The sequence below is a fragment of the Pinus tabuliformis genome, chromosome 4_2 (assembly GCF_031772625.1).
Source record: "Pinus tabuliformis cultivar Carrire ecotype Pingquan chromosome 4_2, CPIR1, whole genome shotgun sequence".
Classification (NCBI taxonomy): Eukaryota; Viridiplantae; Streptophyta; class Pinopsida; order Pinales; family Pinaceae; genus Pinus; species Pinus tabuliformis.
This window is the reverse complement of record NC_142304.1, coordinates 727,537,139-727,557,125: the sequence shown is the minus strand read 5'-3', so window position 1 is coordinate 727,557,125 and position 19,987 is coordinate 727,537,139. Positions and strand designations below refer to the sequence as shown.

Here is a 19,987-nt window from a genome sequence, read left to right as displayed (position 1 = left end):
TTGAGATATCATTTATTTACTGTTTATATTAGTTTGTTAGGGTAGGCGTATACTCCTGTTGGGGTTTACATACCCTGTTTCTGGATGCCCTGTCTGAGGGCTTTATCTGCATACTTCCCTGAAGTATTGGTTATTGTAAACACTACTGCATATGCCTTGGCATCAACAGCATGTAATCTCTATTATATCTTTTTAATAGAAATTACGAACTCTATTTTCCCCGGAAAAAAAAAAAGACCTCCAAACCATAATTTCATTGTTATTAAAGGACAAGTATTGCAAGAAGCAAAACCAAAATTTCATTCAATACATTAAATAAAGATGTGGTTATGGCTTATGGTTTTATTTTTTGTGCTACTACAACAGAGGACACCTGGAGTTCTAGGTTCCTCGAAATGTAGTTTCCCATGCAACAAATGGGTAAATGTAGCTAATGGAAGTGATAAAGCTAAGCTCAAGCTAGCTGGATGTTGCGAGTTTCCAATAAGAGAAACCCCAGTCAGGGCAAGATGATTGCACCTGGAAATCTTGGGAGTTGAACCATAAGCCAAATAGACATTGTCTCGTGGTGCCAAGAGGAAAATAAACCCCAACTTGCCCTCGAGAGGTGTCTTCAAAATCAAAGGAGAATATTTAGATTTGTTGCCCAAGTAAGGTTCTAATTTTCGAAAAAAACAGTGGCATACAAATCACTTGTAAGGAACCCATTGTTGTCTTAACAAGGTTGCACACCTGCACAACCTTCTACTTAGAATTCTTTCCAGAAAATATATAGGAAATGAGAAAAACAGATATACTGTCAAACCTGAGTAAGGTTGCAGGGTTACCTGTGTGGAGATTGCATCAACATCTCCAACATGGACAAGGAGCGAGCACCCTCAACCCAACCACAAAATTTAACAAAAGAAAACGTAGAAATGTTTGTCCAGAGTGGAAGGAAATCACCTGGGGTTTTAGCAAGAAAATTAGAAGAATCTCAAACGAAAATTCCCCAAAAAATATATAGGAAATGAGAAAAACAAATATACTGTCAAACCTGAGTAAGGTTGCAGGGTTACCTGTGTGGAGATTGCATCAACATCTCCATCATGGACAAGGAGCAAGCACCCTCAACCCAACCACAGACTTTAACAAAAGAAAACATAGAAATGTTTGTCCCGAGTGGAAGGAAATCACCTGGGGTTTTAGCAAGAAAATTAGAAGAATCTCAAATGAAAATTCCCCAATAAGTCTGAGCGACGGAAATACCTACAACCTACTTGTAAATACATTAACAATGAACAATAGCGTAAAAGGAAAATTTGGAGGGTTGAACAATATCTGAGAATAGGGAAACTTACAGTAGAGTATTTTGGTGAAATTACAGCCTATATGCTTATCTGCACAGTGGGGAAAGCCCTTGAGCACCCAAACCCTAACTTGATTTGCAGAGCTAAACCTCCATATTAGAAAATGCACATTGGCTCAGGAGTAGTGTCGATAGAGGAGGAGGGTAGTTCCACTAACTACTACGTCTTTTTTGAGCCATTAATTCTAGAGAAACTCATGGAAGCCCTTGATCGAGCATCACAATGGTCTTGAGGAGCCCTGAGAGTTGTATACACAAGGGATTCGAGAGTATTTGTTATGTGGAGGGAAACTTGTGTACAACATTTAATGTTATTAAGTATGCCAGATAAGAAAATCTGATCGACTTTTAACAGTCAAATCCATGCACACCTGATAAAATGCATAAATGATCTTCTCTTCATAGTTGTCCTATTTGATGATCCCCCTCATCAACAAAATTTGACACATTAATTATGACCTATTCCTCTGAGATACTTATTTCTCACATCTTTCCTGTATGAAATTTCAAAATGTGTATTCACTTGCAAAAGAAAATTTGTTTTACACGACTTGATTCTTGCCTGTAACAATTATCTACACCTACATTAATTACCTAGTCCATGTCATCCTCTGTTTCTTCTTCATCGTTATCGTCGTCATTGTCATCATCATCATCATCATCATCATCTGTTTCTGTCCCATGGCCCCAACCTTCATCATCTGTATCTTCCTGGTCTTCTTCTTTTGTCTCTTCACTATCTTCTCGAGGATGTCCCTTCCCAGGCTCTTTTGATTCCACAATTGCTCTGGAACTGGTTTTCGTATTTAAATCAACAGCTGCTGCATTCAAAAACTTTCTATGAAGATTTGTTGCAGAAGATGTCTTTGAATTAACCTGAAGTCTCCCTCGCCCAGAACCTGTCATGATGCCAATATTCCTACCATTTCCATCTTGGTCGCTTCCCTGATCCATTTCATCTTCGCTATCACTTCCATGTCTTCCATTTTCTTCGATAGCATAACCTGCGTGTTCTCTTCTGAGATGAAGATTTAACTTATACTCGTGTATGTAGCACTTGTCACAAGCCTCGTAAGGACAGGAAAATGGATGATCCAAAGGGACAGAGCCATACAGTGAAGTTGGAGCTTTTGGATGAGGAAACTCCCTTTCAGTCTGAGGGGGCAGCTTCACCGCATTTGCCAAATTCTTCTCATGTGTAGACTTTATGTGAGCTTTTAACTTGTATTCATGTGCATATCTTTTTCCACATTCTTCGAATGGACAAATATGATAGTTCTCCTGTGAATGTGTTCGCATATGTGCACGCAAGTTAAAATCCAAAGAAAATGCCTTACCACAACCTTCATGTGGACATGTAAAATGCTTTTCTCCCGTATGGATGAGAAAATGCTTCTTCAGCTTGGAGCTATCTAAAAATTTCCTGCCACATCCTTCATAATGAAAAACATGTTGCTTCTCCCCATGCACATGTGAATGCTTCCTTAGAGCTCCACCATCTGTAAAAGTCTTCCCACAACCTTCATAACTAAAAAGAAAAAATCTTGGAGGAAGTGTTTCATGCTCCGATTCCTTCTCTTGTTGTTTCTCTTTTAGGGTTTTCAAGGTATCCTCTGTTACCCGTTTCAAAAAATAACACTTCCCATTATTGAGAACATTCTCTTGAGTCATCCATTCTTTGATCCATTTCACACCCACATATTTCGCGGACTTCTGTTTGTTTTGGCCAGCCTTCTCCTTGTGCTCCTACGGATTGGGATAGGGATGTTGCTGCTTCAGTGCCTCCATTGCCTTGCTCTTCTCAAATGGAATTCCAAGATTTGATCTCATTACCTCTTATCCTCTTCACTCCACCTCCCCCTCGCCTCTAAAACCCTGACAATATCTCACTCGCTTGCTGTTAATCTAAGTATAATCATAGAACTTACACCCAAAATAAATGTGAACTAGGCATTTTACGAGAGATGAATATATGAGTAAAGGAGGCGCTATAAACTTTACAAAAGGAGAAACTTAAACAATTAGTTGAGATCACAAATATACATAATTTCTTAAAGGTAAGGTATGACAAAGGGCGCTTACTACGGTAATAACATAATTGGAACAAAAAAAAATCTTAACGGTATGTTACATAAACATAACATAAACTCAATTAAAAATTACTACAAAGTAAAAAATGATAAATAGATTAATTCCATTTGTAGTTTTGTTTTTATTAATAAATTGCAATTTAAAAAAAAAAAATCCTAAAATATAAATAATAATGACACATTTAAAATTATAAAAATTTAATTAATTTATTTAATAAATGTATGATTTAAAGGGTGTTGTGCTTATTATTTGGGATCATTTTCACTAATATTTTTTTTAGGGGATCTTATTAATATCTTCACTTAAGGAATGGTATGTTTATATTTTTAGCACAAGACAAATTAGATAAAGTGATGAGTGACATTGATTTTCATCATCTAAAGTTCATTAATATATCACAAAAAAGGCTCTTTGCATGTCCACCCACTTCTCTAATGATATTGCATAGAAAAGCATAAAATATTGATGATTGGTTGTCATAATATATCTAAAAGATCTAATATACATGTAAATATGCAAGCCGTTTTTAAATACCTAACTATATGGAAGAGTCCATTTACATTCAGGCCCAAGATATTTATTGGAAAAAAATGTTGATATGGAGAGCCATGACTATGGACTACTTCCATTTGGTACAAGAAATAATATCTACACTAGTGCAAAATTGGGTGTTAATTTAATTTACTCTATGTTGGGATACATGCTTCACCATATTATAGGAGAAACTCCTAAGAAAATTAGGGTATAAGGTAGAGATATCACACAAAGTCCAAGGTTTGTTAATTTCATGGCCTCTCATTTGGATGCCATTTCCATTCCTCAATTGCATACTTATATTAATAAATGACAGCCACTAAACTAATGTTATAATGTATTTGGAATTTCATTGCAAAAAAAAAAAAAAAACTTCTTGTTTGCCCCTTTTCCGTAGTGAAAGTAGATTTCTTTCTCCCGACTTAACCAAAAGATAAATGTATAATTTCAATGCAAATATGATAATAACCAACTTGAATTTAATTTTTTTCTCTTTATATGGTGTCACTTGTGTAATTTGAATTGATATATAAAATTTATTGAAGTGCCTTTACTCATCCTAATAGGTAAAATTAGTGGACTACAATTACAATATAAACAAATATCCTTCAACTTTCGAGTTTTTTATATTTAGAAGTCATTAATAAATGTTAGTGCTTGATATGTTTCTCTAAGAAAGGAGCCCATTGCACTGAATGGAAAAACAAAATTCATTGAGGTATAAAACAATTCCTATGCACACCACATAAATAAGCTACTTCAATAATATTTGTCCTCATGCCATTGATAAAATTTTCCCTTATTAACTAATTGATATTGAGACTGTTAAGTTATTTGAAAAATTGGACTATATCAACAACTAATTATACATGTTTTTTATTTCATTATTTTTAATAATAAAGTGTCAAAGGTTTAGTTAAGAGATAGTAGCAGTAAGGATTAGTTCAATTGGTAAATGCTCTTGCAAAAGAGTTCATAGAGCTCTCTATTGAACCTCAGAATTACCCTCTCCTTGACAACTTTTCTCACTTCTTTCCCTTCCTTTTCCATAAGATTACAGATCCCCATCAATGATAAATGATAGGTTTTGTCTCAAGGAAGGCATTAAATGATTCACATGTTATATTTTAATGTTTTTGCTATTTGAATAAATTTTTGCAAATTAGCTACAAAACGCAACCTATTCTACTGCTAACTGTGTATTCTGTAGCTTCTTCTATGGTATGGCAGGTTCCAGATGTCAAATGAAGAATTCGGCCACATGGGCATCTCTAGAATCATCTCCACGTGGATTCTATCCTAATCACTTAGCCCAGATCGATAAGAAAGCAAGCTCAAGATCGTAGTTAAAGGTGGAGTCAAACATATGATACCTGGAAGCAATAGGACTCTTCATCTGCTCCTTCATGGTTAATCAATAAATCTAACAGTTCTGTTGCAGCATTAACTCAGATCAGCCACCTGTGTTAACGGTTCTATTGCAAACATCTCGCTTGAATTTAAGTCACATGTAGCTGATCATATGTTTACGTAGTCCTGTTTCAATATGTATAGGCCACTTGTAGCTAGTTTTCCTCAAAGACAGTTATGGTTATTTCCTTTTAAATACTGGTTGTACAGAACTAAGAGGGGTTCGAAGAATTTCATGTATTCAAGTTCATACTTTCATCTTTGTATTTTGGGACTTCGTTCTTTTCTATAATATAAACCGTGTGTTGATCAATGATCGTTTAAGAGAGAATTTTCAATTAGTTAGCAGCTCAACCCAGTCAGTTGCAGAGGGCCCCTGCATCGAAGGAGGTTTTCTTTCCATTTGTTTTCTGGTTAGTTTTAATTTCATTACTTTCTTTTAGCAGTGTTTCTAACTTAGGTTGATGCCTTTTAGTTTTGATCAATAGCATAATGTTTAAACTCAATTGTGCAGTCTTGTTCCTCCAATACATTTCATGAAAGGAAACAATTTTGTTTCTATACAGAGTAAAGTTGAAGTAATGGGAATGCACTGTTGACTAGCTTACTCACTGTTTTGTTATTTATTTTCTAGATCATATTATCAATACACTACGTTAATGAATGTTTTGGAACACCATTTCAAGTTGATACTCATCCTAAACTGACTGGTTAAACATTCACTTCACACAATGGTTGAAATCAATCAAGTACCTTTTGCATGTTTTATTTAGTTCTCGAGATCATAAAGTACAGAAAGTTTCTTGTATTCCATCTCAAGAAGGTTATCTTTCAAAATTGAAGGTTAAAGTAACTAGAAGTACTTTGTTTGATTTCATTCTCTGTATTTATTTCAACATGCATTACAAATTCATCCTTAATTTTAAGAAATAGATTCATGACTTAGAATTAATGATGAAATAGAATAGATGCTCTGTTTTTCCTTTCTTTAAATTAGATTTTGACCAGCTTCAGCTCTTGGTTCACCTTTAGGAAGTTTAGATTCACTTGAGTTTTTCATAGTTCAGATTGTACATCACTAGGAATCAAAGAATATAAACCCAAAAACAATATAAAAATACAAAACAACGAAGTGAGAAGGGTTAACTAAGCACATAGAGTGCACTGCACTTCATTAGCTTACAAACCTCGGTTGATAATTTATGTAAGCAATTTAGGACACTAAATTGACTAAACATTTTGGTGCCATTGCTGGGGAAGTGTAAATTAGGTAACCTTATCTCTTACATTCAAAAAAAAAAATTTGATATGTGTAGAGAAAGAGACTCTAGGGGTGGATTTATAGCTAGAGGCAGGAGTTTCATTCCTACAACACCACCTACTCCACCAAGACTAAGAAGAGATATACCTCCATCTCAAGCTCATACTCCTAGCCATAGAACTCCTGAAGTTTTAAGGTGAGAAATTCAATCAAGAGGATATCCTACTTCATTTACTGAGGGAGTACTAGAGGAGGGAAATCTTGGATCTCCAGCAGAAGGATTAGCCTTTTCCACCTCCATAGGGGAACATATTTTAGTTTAAGAATTAAGAATACGTAGTGAGGAAGAAGAAGTAGAATTTCTCTCCCACATACCATTAATAGAGGAACCAGAGGAAGAGAGTTTAACCTTGCAGGTTAAATCTTATACTGACTCTGAAGAAACTATAATGGTAGGAGAAGGAGAGGATGGAGAATTCACACTATTTGGAGGAGGAGGGGGTAGAGGAAGAGGTAGAGGAAACAATGGAGAACGCAGAGGAAATAATGGAGGAGGTAGAGGAAATAGAGAAATTGATAATTCTTTTGGATTCCCTATAGTTGATGAAGAAACAAATGCCACAGTGAAAAATATCGCACCTTTTGTCCTCCCAAACTTCCATGGGTTAAAAAGTGAGGATCCTGAAACATTTCTATTTGAATTTGAAGTCTTGTGCAAAACCTATGATTACTTAGAAGACTCTCAAAAACTTAAGTTGTTTCCTTCAACATTGAAAGGAGCTGCTTTGAAGTGGTTCATGGGATTGGTCACTCAGTCCATTAGAACATGGAATGGCATGAAGAAAGTTTTTTTGGATAGGTATTTGGATTATTGCATGCCTACCAATCACAAGGATGAAGTGTTCAAAATGATGAAAAGAGAGGATGAAAATTTAGAGGATTTAATTGAGAGATTCAACTATAACTTGAAAAGAGCAAAGATGGATAACTTAGATGAAGATACCTTAAAAGATCTTCTATTAAAAGTCATTAGAGATGATTGGATAGATATCCTTAACATGATGGGGAAGGGAGACATCTCTCAACTTCCATTAAGTGACATAGGAGAATTATGTGTTCATCTCTCAAGAGGAAAATCCAAAACTGGGAAAGGTCCAAGAGATCCTTCTCTTGTTAGAGTGAATAAATCTACAATTAGATCAGTGAGTAGGGTAGAAATTGGGAATATGCTTGATGAATTCAAAACAGATATTTTAGGGAGAATTAGTGAGAAAATAGACACCCTTAAGTTACAAAAAAAGTAGAAAACTGAGGCTGATGCTTTAGCTATTTTCTGTCCCAAATGCAGAAAAGAACACACCTTAAGAGAATGACTTTTGGATGCAAAAATCATAGAGACTTGTGTGATTTTTTTAGAAAACCATGAGACCAAGGGTTGTCCTTCAATTCCGGATCTTAAGGCTTTTTTTCAAGAAGAAACAATTCCAAATTCAGCAGAATCTCTTTGCTTTGTCTCTAGAAGACCTTGGCAGGGGCCACAAAATCAAGGATTTAACAATCAAATGTATCCACATCCCCCACCAAATTGGAATTCTTGGCAGCAACCTTGGCCTCAACCTCAATCTCAATCTCAACCTTCGGCTCAAGGAATACAAAATCCTTATGGAATATTTTCTCAATATTATCAATATCCTCCACCATATCAAATTATCCTCCCCCACAAATTCTACAACAAAATTAGCAGCCACAACTTCAAAATTAGAATCCTCAACTTTCACTACCATTCCCACAACAAAACTAGCAAATTCAACTTCAAAACCAAAATCCTCAACTCTTACTACCATTTCAGCAGAGACCAAATCATCTACCTACCCAACCATTACCAAACCCCAACAATAAAAATCCTCAGAATACTGACATGGTGGAAGGACAACAATTTCCACCTTATATGATCACTCCTCTAGATCTCAATGATGTTCAACTAAGATATGGTAGGATATTAGAAAAATAAAAGTCTTCTGTAGTTATTCAGGAACAAGACAATTCTAAGGAAGATTCTTTACAGCCTAATAAAAGTTTTGAATGAACACCTCTCCAAAACAAAAATACTGAAAATGAAAAATATAAAGAACCAATGAACTCAACTCATATCATTGAGCAACCAGTGTCTACTTCTGCACCTCCTTTTCCTGAAAGATTACAAGTTGATAGAGGGGTAGAAAAGCAGATTACGTTGCCTAATTATGATTTTCTAGATGAATTGAAAAATGTTTGTATCAAAATTCCTTTGTTACAAGCCATTAAGGAGATTCCAATTCTAGCTAAAATAATAAAGGAGTTGAGCATAAAGAAACCAGGAAGAAAAAAAAGAGAAACAAAAAGAATTCACCTTATAGGAAAAATAGCAGACATAATGATGGGAAAAATTGCCATACAGAAATATGTAGATCCAGGAAGTCAAATTGTGAAAAAACATATCAATGGAATTGAAATTCTGAATACATTGATTGGTTTAGGAGTAGCTATAAACATCGTGATCAAACAAACAATGGAACAACTCAAGCTTTCTAATCTTCTTTATACACCTACATTACTGCAATTAGCATATAGATTTGTAATCAAACCAGATGGTGTGTTAGAAGATATTTCAATGTCCTTAGATTCTCGGGAATATCCTGTTGATTTTATGATCTTAACCCCCAAGAACAATCTAGGAGGACATCCACTTATATTAGGAAGACCTTGGCTGGCTACAACTGATTCTTTCATTAGCTATAGATTTGGTGACATGTATATTTCTGATGGGAATTCAACAAATAAATTCACTCTATATCCTCCAGAAAGAACAATCACAAAAATAGATGACAAATAATGGATTGATGATGAAAATGACATTCAACCTCTCTTTACTATTTCAGACATTAGTGAAGATAGTCAAATCTTGAATACAATGGAAAATTTTGAATCATCTCCAGTATATGAACATGATCAATTCCAAGAAAAATACAATATTGAATATTTGTCATCTAGGCAGATGTCTGTTTATTCTATGGAATAATTTGGTAGCTCTACAATTGAAATCTTTCCAGGGAGAACATTGAACATAAACAATAACTTGGAGAAATTACAACAAGAAAAGCTAATCAAAACATTAAAACAACATTCTGCTACATATGCATGAGAATATACTAACATGAAAGGAATTAGTCCTAAGACTTGTATACATCACATCTACATTGAGGAAAATTGTAAACCTATCAGACAACCTCAAAGAAGGATGAATGCAAATGTTAGGGAAATTGTGAAAGAAGAGCTGCAAAAACTATTGAATGTAAACTTCATTTACCCAATTTTAGATAGCCAACGGGTTTCCCCTTTAGTGATTGTGCTTAAAAAGAATGATAAATGGAGGGTATGCTTTGATTATCGAGAAATGAATAAAGCTACCCTTAGGGACCACTTTCCTTTGCCCTTTATAGATCATGTGTTAGATACATTAGCAGGTAAGGAGTATTTCTCATTCTTGGATGGTTTTAGTGGTTATAATCAAATTTAGGTGGCACCTGAAGATCAAGATAAAACCACTTTTACATTTCCATGGGGAACCTATGCCTACCGAGTACTTCATTTTGGATTATGTAATGCACCTGCGACATTCCAAAGAGCAGTACTAGGAATTTTTTTTGATCTAATACATGATTGTGTAGAGGTATATATGGATGACTTTATAGTCTATGGGAATACATTTAAAGAAGCTTTAGAAAATTTGGAAAAGGTTCTTAAAAGATGTAACGAAGCAAACCTTTCACTAAGCCATGAAAAATGTTTTATGATGTTTACAGAAGGGATTGTTTTAGGACATCACATTTCAGGAGATGGAATTAAAGTTGATAAATCTAAAGTTGAAGTCATCTCAAAATTATCAATTCCAAATTGTCAAAAAGATGTTAGAAGTTTTCTAGGATTCACAGGATACTATAGAAGATTTATAGAATATTTCACTAAAATAGCATCCCCACTCTTCAAATTACTCACCAAGGATTGAGAATTCAATTGGAATAATGATTGTCAGTTAGCATTTGAGACTTTAAAAGCAAGAATTTTTGAAGCACCCATCTTGAGAGGTCCAAATTGGAAACTATCTTTTCACATTTCAACAGATGCTTCAGATACAGCTCTGGGAGCTATATTAGGACAAAAATATTTGATTCCATATGCCATCTACTATACAAGTAAGAATTTGACTCCCACCGAGTTAAATTATACTGTAACTGAAAAGGAATTTTTAGTTGTTGTTCATGCCATCAATAAGTTCAGGCATTATACAACAGGCTATGAAACCTTTGTTCATACAGACCACTATGCAATTAGATACTTAATGAATAAACCTACTACTAATGGCAGATTTACAAGATGGTTATTACTCTTGCAAGAATTCAATATTACTGTGTTAGATAGACCTGGAAAGAAAAACACAGTTGCTGATTTCTTGTCTAGAATTCAAAATATCAAAGATGACACTCCACTTGAAGATAAGTTTCACGATGAATATCTTTTTGCAGTGACTACTCAGACCCCTTGGTTTGTAGATATTGCCAATTACTTAGTCACAGGTAAATTGCTTTCACATTTGTTTCCTAGAGAGAAAAGAAAAATATTCAAATAAGTGCAAGATACTCATGGATCACTAATGAATTGTATAAAACAGGTCCAAATCTCATGATCAGAAGATGTGTTAGGGAAGATGAAATGCCTGAGATTCTTAAGGCATGATATGATGAACCATGTGGTGGACACTTTTCTGACAAGAGGACAGCCCATAAAATCCTTTCTTTAGGATATTATTGGCCATCCATCTTCAGAGATGCCAAAGAATATGTCAGGAGGTGTGACAGCTGCCAAAAGGTAGGAAAACCTGCTTCTTCAAAGTAAATGCCACTACAAATTCAGGTACTCATTGAACCTTTTGAAAAATGGGCCTTGGATTTTGTTGGACCAATTAATCCCCCATCTAAGCAAAAGAAATATATATTGGTATGCACTGATTATGTAATTAAATGGGTAGAGGCTAAAGCATTACCTTTTTCTAATGAAAAATATGTAGTTAATTTTCTTTTTGAGGACATCTTCACTCATTTTGGTGTTCTAAGAGAAATTGTGATAGATCAGGGATCTCAATTTACATCTAAAATGGTGAAGGGTCTTGTGGAAGATTACAAGATCAAACATAGGAAATCTACCCCCTATCATCCACAAGCAAATGGTCAAGTTGAATCTACAAATAAGGTGATTGAAGGAATTCTCACTAAGACTGTGCATCTACATAGAAGAGATTGGGCAGAAAGGCTTCCTAAAGCCTTATGGGCTTATAGAACTACATGGAGGAACACAACGGGACACACACCCTATGAACTTGTTTATGGGAAACAAGTCTTGTTCCCTATAGAGTTTCAAATCAAAACCTTCAAGATGGCAGTCCAATTGGGACTAGATTTATCAGAGGCATAGAAACATAGATTGGAGCAACTCAATGAGCTTGATGAAATCAGGCAAGATGCAGTTCAAAGAACCAATATAGTCCAACAAAAAAGGGCTAAATGGCATGATAAATATATCAAGGAGAAGAAGTTTCAAGCAGGAGATTGGGCACTTTTGTTTGATTCAAAATTCAAAGATTTTCAAGGGAAGTTTTAGATTCTTTGGCTTGGGCCATATGACATTGAAGAAGTCTTTAATAACAGAGCAGTGAGGATAAGGACAATAGATGAAAGAAAAATACCTCTTCCTGTGAATGGTCATCGGTAGAAGATATATTAGAAGCCAATTTCAAGAGAGGAGTTCATTAAGATTTTCTAGAATAACTCTGAAATGAAGCTAGTGAAGAAGAATTATTCTTCTCCACTAACTTAGCCTTTATTATTCCTAAAAAAAAATAAAAAAATACAGAATATCAAATAAATAAATAAATTGTATGAGTATGAAAACCAATCATTGATTGGCATACTTATACAGAAAATACAGGATGAAAATCAGAGATTTCTGACATCCTATATTTTCCATTTCCTTTTTGTAATAAGTAGTGACAAAAATCTACATTCATTTTGAAGCTTAGAGTCTGCAATTTCATAGTTCCATTCCATCTCATTCTATTTTCATTTTTATAGTCCCATTTCATCTCACTTTCATATTTCATTTACATTTTATTTTTAAAAGTTTTACTCCATCTCACCCTATTTCCCATTTTATTTTACATTTCATTCCATCTCATTGTCATAACCCATTTCCATTTCATTTTTACACTCATATTCCATACCCATACTTCACTTTTCTTTCTTTTCACATTCTGCAACTAATATGATTCTGCAGCTACAACTTACTTATCAGCTCTGACACAATTGTACCACTCACAAATAAATCATGAATGCAAGAAATTGAAGAATCCAGTTTTCGAGACCAAACATGCTAAAAGGTACCTACGGATCAACACCAAAAGAATTATCAAGCAGGAAGGTTAAGTTCTAAAGGTAAAATGCAAAATTTATTTCAAACAACAAGTTAAAAACATAAGGCATGTGTAATATGGATAATCGTATGTCTCCTTAACGAGTCATCATTTGATTTGACTGCCACTTCATCACACCACATCTCCCATACTCGGTACCAAACAATCCATAATAACTTCATCATACCACATCTTCGCTACACTCTCCATACTCTCTACCTAAACGGTCCCTAATAACTCCATCTATTAATGGGCATGGCTACGATGTGACCAATGTATCCACGTCTTTCCAAACCCTCACCATCTACTTATTCCACACAAACCCGTAGTTCTTTTCCACCATACTCGCAGTCAGTGCATTCCATAGACTAGGAGAGTAATTCTGAAGGTTAAGAAATTTTGCGAAACAAAAGCCATGGGATTCATTGTCAAGACAGAGCCAGTATGAGAAAAATATATGGAGGGATACGCACAACTCAAGGAAATGCTGTAGAAGGCTGGATGGCTCAACTTCATTGAAAAATTTGATGGCTTCCACAAAGAGATCACAAAATCTTTTGCTAGATCATTTTGTTGGGTTGTGCTATATTCTTTCCATGACTAGCTGACATAGTTAACCGGGGGGCTAGAGGGGGGGCGGAGCCCCCCTTCATTGCACCAATTGTGTATCGAGGGGAGGTAACAGGGGGTTTAAGGCGTACCCATAACCCCACTTTATGGGGTCTGGGGTAGCGCCCCAGAAAATTTTTGGTTTTGGACCCTATGTTAGGTTGGGCGGACCCACCTATGGTTTTGTGCATGATTTTTGCACATGTTTTTTGGACGCGATGGTTTTCGGTCCATGGTATTGGATGATTCAACATGTATAAATATGTATTATAACATTGAAATGAACATAATGAAAAATCAAGTTGGTAGTCTTGGTTTTGGGATCCAGGGGAAAATCTCTATGTATATGTGTTTTATGTGTTATGCTCTCGCATTGTTTATTTTTTATGTTTTAGAATTCGTATGCAAGTAATTTCTTTACGGGGTTAAAACCTACATTTGGTATTAGAGAAAATTTGGCTTCAAGGGGACGCCTTTGTTGCTGAGGGGTTTCGCTCAGGGCTGTGGTAGACCTTGTTTAGTGGGAGATCTGCGAGATCGATTCTGGTGGTGAAAGAAGATGGCGAGTAGTGGAAAGATAGAGATCAAGAAATTTAATGGTAAGAGTTTTGAGTTGTGGAAACTCAAGATGGAGGATCTGTTGGTGGATAAAGATCAGTGGATCGTAGTAGATCCGGGTACTAAACCAACGGGAGTGTCCGATGAAGAATGGAAGAAGTTGGATCGGAAGGAAAAGAGAACAATACAATTGTGTGTCTTAGATTAAGTATTGTTGAATGTATCATGGGAAGCTACGGTGAAGGCTTTTTGGGACAAGTTAGGGACTTTGTACCAATCTAAGTCTCCGGTGAATAAACTGTTCCTGCGGAAAAAGCTGTATAACCTAAGAATGAAAGATGGAGACTCGGTGACAGAGCATCTGAACGCATTTAATACTGTGGTAAGTCAGTTAGCATCTATTGATATTAAAATTTCAAATGAAGATAAGTGCATCAGTTTGTTGTGTTCTCTACCAAATTCGTGGGATAGTCTAGTTATTGCAATAGGTAGCAATGCAACTGCCTTGCAGTTTGATGAAATAGTCTCATCCTTGTTGACGGAGGAGATGAAAGGGAAAAATATGGAGAGCCAGAATGGTGATGCCTTGTCTGTACAAGGATGGTCCCAGAATAGAAACAAAAATAATTCATCGAGTGGGAGATCTAAATCTAGAGGGAGATCTAAATCTCTAGGAAAACCTGTAAAGGTGATATACTGGAAATGTGGAAAGGAAGGGCACTACAAAAGGGACTATAAATCTAAAGCTCCTAATAAAGGAAAGGGATCTGATGATGTTCCTTCTACAAAGGTGAAAACCACCTCAGATGAAGGTGGGGATGTGTACTTGGCTTCTTCAAGTACACATGTAGATCATGAGGCATGGTTGATTGACTCAGGTGCATCCTTTCACTTCACTCACCATAGAGAGTGGTTCTGCGAGTATGAGAAATACGATGGTGGTGATGTCTTCTTAGGGGATGATAGGAAGGCTAGAATCATTGGTCGCAGAAAAGTAAAGTTGAAGTTGCAAGGTGGAAGGGTTAGAACACTTCTAGGTGTTCTGCATATTCTTGCATTGGCCAGAAATCTAATTTCTGTAAGTAAGCTGGATGATGCAGGTGTAAAAACAGTGTGCGAAAAGGATACCTGCAAAATGGTTCAGGGATCACTGGTATTGATGCAGGGAGTTCGAATTGGAACTCTGTACAAGCTACAAGATAGCACTATTATTGATGGGTGCAACAGTTCTGTGGTTCTTGAAAGTGGAGCAGGAATTCTAGTGGTCTCTGGAGAGAAGACCATGTTGTGGCATCAAAGGCTTGGACATATTGGAGAAAAGGGCCTTCGAATACTTCATGGTAAAGGTATGGTAGAAGATATGAGTAATAGCTCTCTGGATTTTGATTTCTATGAAAATTGTGTATATGGGAAGCATAATTGGGTGAGTTTCCCCTCTGGCAGTAAGAGGGCGAAACAAATATTAGAACTTGTGCACAATGATGTGTTTGGACCTGTGAAGGTTCCATCACTGGGTAAGTCTGTGTACTATGTATCATTTATAGATGACTTCTCAAGGAATACATGGATATATTTACTTAAGAAGAAATCTGAAGCCTTTGATAGGTTTAAAGAATTTAAGGTTCTCGTGGAAAATCAGACAGAGAAGAAGATAAAGGTGTTGAGGACAGATAATGGTGGAGAGTTTTGCAACAAGGAATTTGAAGAATTCTATAAGAAGTGTGGTATAGCATGACATAAGACTACTCCATATACACCTCAGCAAAATGGAGTTGCAGAAAGAATGAAAAAGACATTGATGGAAATGGCAAGAAGCATGCTCAATGGTGCTGGGTTAGGACAAGAATTCTGCGTAGAGGCGGTGGATACTACATGTTACCTGGTTAACAGGTCACCTTCATCAGTGTTGGAGGATAAGACTCCACAAGAGGTATTGACTCGTAAGAAACCCTCTCTTTCACATCTAAGGGTATTTGGATGTGATGCATATGTACATGTTCCAAAGAAGAAATTAACCAAGTTGGATAGTAAATCTGAAAAGTGCATCTTTATTGGGTATAAGGATGGTTTAAAGGGTTATAAGCTTTGGAACCCAATCACAAGGAAGGTTGTGTACAGCAAAGATGTGGTGTTCAGAGAGGTAAAAGATGTTATTAAACATGAAGTCCAACCAAAGGAACCTGAGAAGATAGAGTTTGAGCTTAAGGAGGAAGAATCAGACTCTATAGCAGAGGAGGAATCAAAAGATGAAGAGCCACAAACTCTAGGTGTGAGAAGATCAGTTCGAGAAAGAAGGCAGCCAGAAAGGTATAGTCCATCTGCTTTCTGTTCAAATTTTGCTTTATCCATTACTGACGATGATCCCAGAACTGTGAAGGAAGCAGTAGATTCAAAGGATGGAAAACTTTGGAAAGAGGCCATGGTTGATGAAATGGCATCTTTGCACAAAAATGAGGCTTGGGATCTGGTGGAGTTGCCGGCTGGAAGGAAACCCATTGGCAGTAAATGGGTGTTCAAGAAGAAGACAAATGCAGAAGGAAAGGTGGAGAAATACAAAGCTCAATTGGTAGCAAAAGGTTATTCCCAGGTGCCGGGAATTGATTTTGGTGATATTTTTTCTCCTGTTGCCAAGGTAACTTCTATTAGATTACTTTTATTTGTTGTTGCTGCTTTTGATTTTGAGGTAGAACAAATGGATGTAAAGACAACATTTCTTCATGGGGATCTGGAAGAAGAAATATACATGAAGCAACCTGAAGGCTTTGCGGTGAAGGGTAAGAAAGAACTGATATGCAAGTTAAAGAAGTCTCTGTATGGGTTAAAACAGTCACCAAGGATGTGGTATCAGAAATTTGATACATTTATACAGGGACTTGGCTTCACCAGAAGTAAAGAAGATCACTGTGTGTATTTTAAATTAATTGGTGACCATGTTATTTATCTGGTCTTGTATGTGGATGATATGTTGCTGGTTGGAAATGAAAAAGCAATTATCCAGGATTTGAAGACCCAATTGTCCTCCAAATTCGACATGAAAGATCTTGGTGCTGCAAACTATATTTTGGGCATGGAAATTAAAAGATATCAGGCAAAGAGGAAGCTCTGGTTAAACCGGAGGAAGTATGTTGAGACAATTCTGCAGAGGTTTAATATGCAGAATACTAAACCGGTGAAGGTTCCTATTCTTGTAGGTGTGAGGTTATCTGCTGAACAATGTCCTGAGACAGAAGAAGAGGAAGAGGACATGTCCCGTGTTCCATATGCAAGTGTAGTCGGTAGCCTCATGTATGCAATGGTCTGTACTAGACCATACATTGCAAATGCAGTGGGAGTATTGAGTAGGTTTATGTCAAAACTAGGGAAGGAGCATTGGACAACAGTGAAGCGGGTTTTCAGGTATTCTTGTGGCACTAGTGATTATGGTTTGTGCTACCAAGGAAGATCAGGATTGGACAGAATGTTGGATATTCATGTCTTTGTTGATGCAGACTGGGCTGGAGATCTGGATTAAAGAAGATCTACAAGTGGGTATCTGTTTAACCTATTTGGAGGTGTAGTCAGTTGGATGAGTAAGAAATAATCTATAGTGGCACTATCAACTACAGAGGCAAAATACATGGTAGCCACTCATGCAAGCAAGGAAGCAGTTTTGGTTGTGGAGATTGTGTTCAAGTATAAGTATAGACTGTGACAGCCAAAGTGCAATTTTCTTAGCAAAGAGCCCCACATATCATTCAAAGACAAAGAACATTGATGTTCAGTATCACTTTGTGAGGGATATGATAGAAGACAAAAAGGTGTTGCTAGTAAAGGTGGACACTTTGAAGAATACTGTAGATGCATTGACAAAATCTGTGAGCTCTGAGAAGTTCTCTTGGTGTAGAGAGACAATAGGTGTTTTAGGGTTGAAAAAATGACCAAGCTCTCTTGTGGCCCCCTGTGGAAAGAAAACAACAAGTGGGAGAATGTTGGGTTGTGTTATATTCTCTCCACGACTAGCCCACGTAGTTAACCGGGGGTTAGAGGGGGGGCAGAGCCCCCCTTCATTCTGCTGATTGTGTAGAAGGGGGAGGTCACAGGGGGTTTGAGGCATACCCGTAACCCCACTTTATGGGGTCTGGGGCAACGCCAAGGAAAATTTTTGGTTTTCGACCCTATGTTAGGTTGGGCCGACCCACCTATGGTTTTGTCATGATTTTCACACATGTTTTTTGGACGCGATGGTTTTTGGTCCATGGTTTTGGACGCGATGGTTTTTGGTCCATGGTTTTGGACACGATGGTTTTCGGTCCATGGTATTGGATGCTTCGGCATGTATAAATATGTATTATAACATTGAAAGGAACATAATGAAAAATCAAGCTGGTAGTCCCGATTTTGGGATCCAGGGGAAAATCTCTGTGTATATGTGTTTTATGTGTTATGCTCTCGCATTGTTTATTTTCTATGTTTTAGAATTCGTATGCAGGTAATTTCTATACGGGGTTAAAACCTACACATTTGATGGTACAGAAGTATAAATTGGAGACATTAAGTTTGTAGTAGCAGAATCCTTCATAACGGAGGCTATAGAACTTCCAAGACATGGTGAAAGATGGTTCAGAAACAAATAATTCCATAATGAATCATAGAAAATAATCCTCAGGAACCTAGGTATGGATATCTCTGTGTTTAGAAAAGGAATTACTATTTCAACACTTAAAAGTAAACAGAGAAGCACACTTTTGATATTATAGAAATTTATTACCTGTGAGGGGAGATTCGGGTGCATGTATGTCTACCATATACGTTTATTGATGAACTTTCTAGAAAATGGAGAAATCAATCTCCCTTTCTTCCTGCTAAACAATTTAAGAAGGATGGCTTCAAATGTACAGAAGAAAACATAATTTATAGACACAACCATGTACCATCATGGGTTGGTAAATATACTAGTTGAGTTTCATTTGAAAAAAATAGGAGATACTTGGGAGAATTTCCTAATAAGAAACTATTTCCAAGAGGCCCCAGAGTCACCTGAAGAGGGTAATGTTAGAAGGAGTAGGAGAAATAAGACCGGTATAACCATTGAAAGCAAACCTAGGTCCTCAACGGAGAAAAATGATGAAGAGCTAGTCTCTGAAGAATTGACAGAGATCAAGGAGAAAATCAAGGAAAAAGGGAAGATGAAAAAGAAAGTTGGTGAAACTACTGGAAACAAACCTAAATCTTCATTACAACAAGATGATGAAAAATTAATCTCTGAAGAATTGACAGAGATTAGGAAAGAGATCGAGAGAAAAGAAAAGATAAGAAAGGAGAAAAAGGGTACAAAGGAGGAGAACGTAAGCCCTCTACAACTTAGAAGGAGCTCTAGACTATGAGGTATGGTAAAGAAGATATCATTGAAGGGGACGAAGTTCATAAATTTAGAAGAAGAAAACCCAGTACCATCTCTTGATGATGTTCCATCTGCACACATTCCTCCAAATTCTCCTGAACAGTATTTTGAAGGCAACCCTAGCATAAGATCTCCAGGCATAGACCTAGTGTAACAACAAATATGTGACTATATAGAATCACTGGAGAAGAAAAGTGCCTCAATGGATCCAGAATCCTTTCCCAATCCAAAACCCTCTGTCAATCCACAAGAACCTCTAATTGACTCTCTCAAATAGGAAATCTATGAGTTAGA

At 36.4% G+C, this 19,987-nt stretch overlaps 1 protein-coding gene across 1 annotated transcript; it reads right to left on the bottom strand.

The window, feature by feature from the left end:
* Positions 1 to 1,857: 1,857 nt before the first annotated feature.
* Positions 1,858 to 2,786, bottom strand: LOC149171649 (uncharacterized). The gene has a single exon (XM_089427548.1). The coding sequence runs from the start codon at positions 2,645 to 2,647 to the stop codon at positions 1,943 to 1,945; it is 705 nt and encodes a 234-aa protein (XP_089283674.1). The 5' UTR covers positions 2,648 to 2,786; the 3' UTR covers positions 1,858 to 1,942.
* Between the last annotated feature and the right edge of the window lie 17,201 nt (positions 2,787 to 19,987).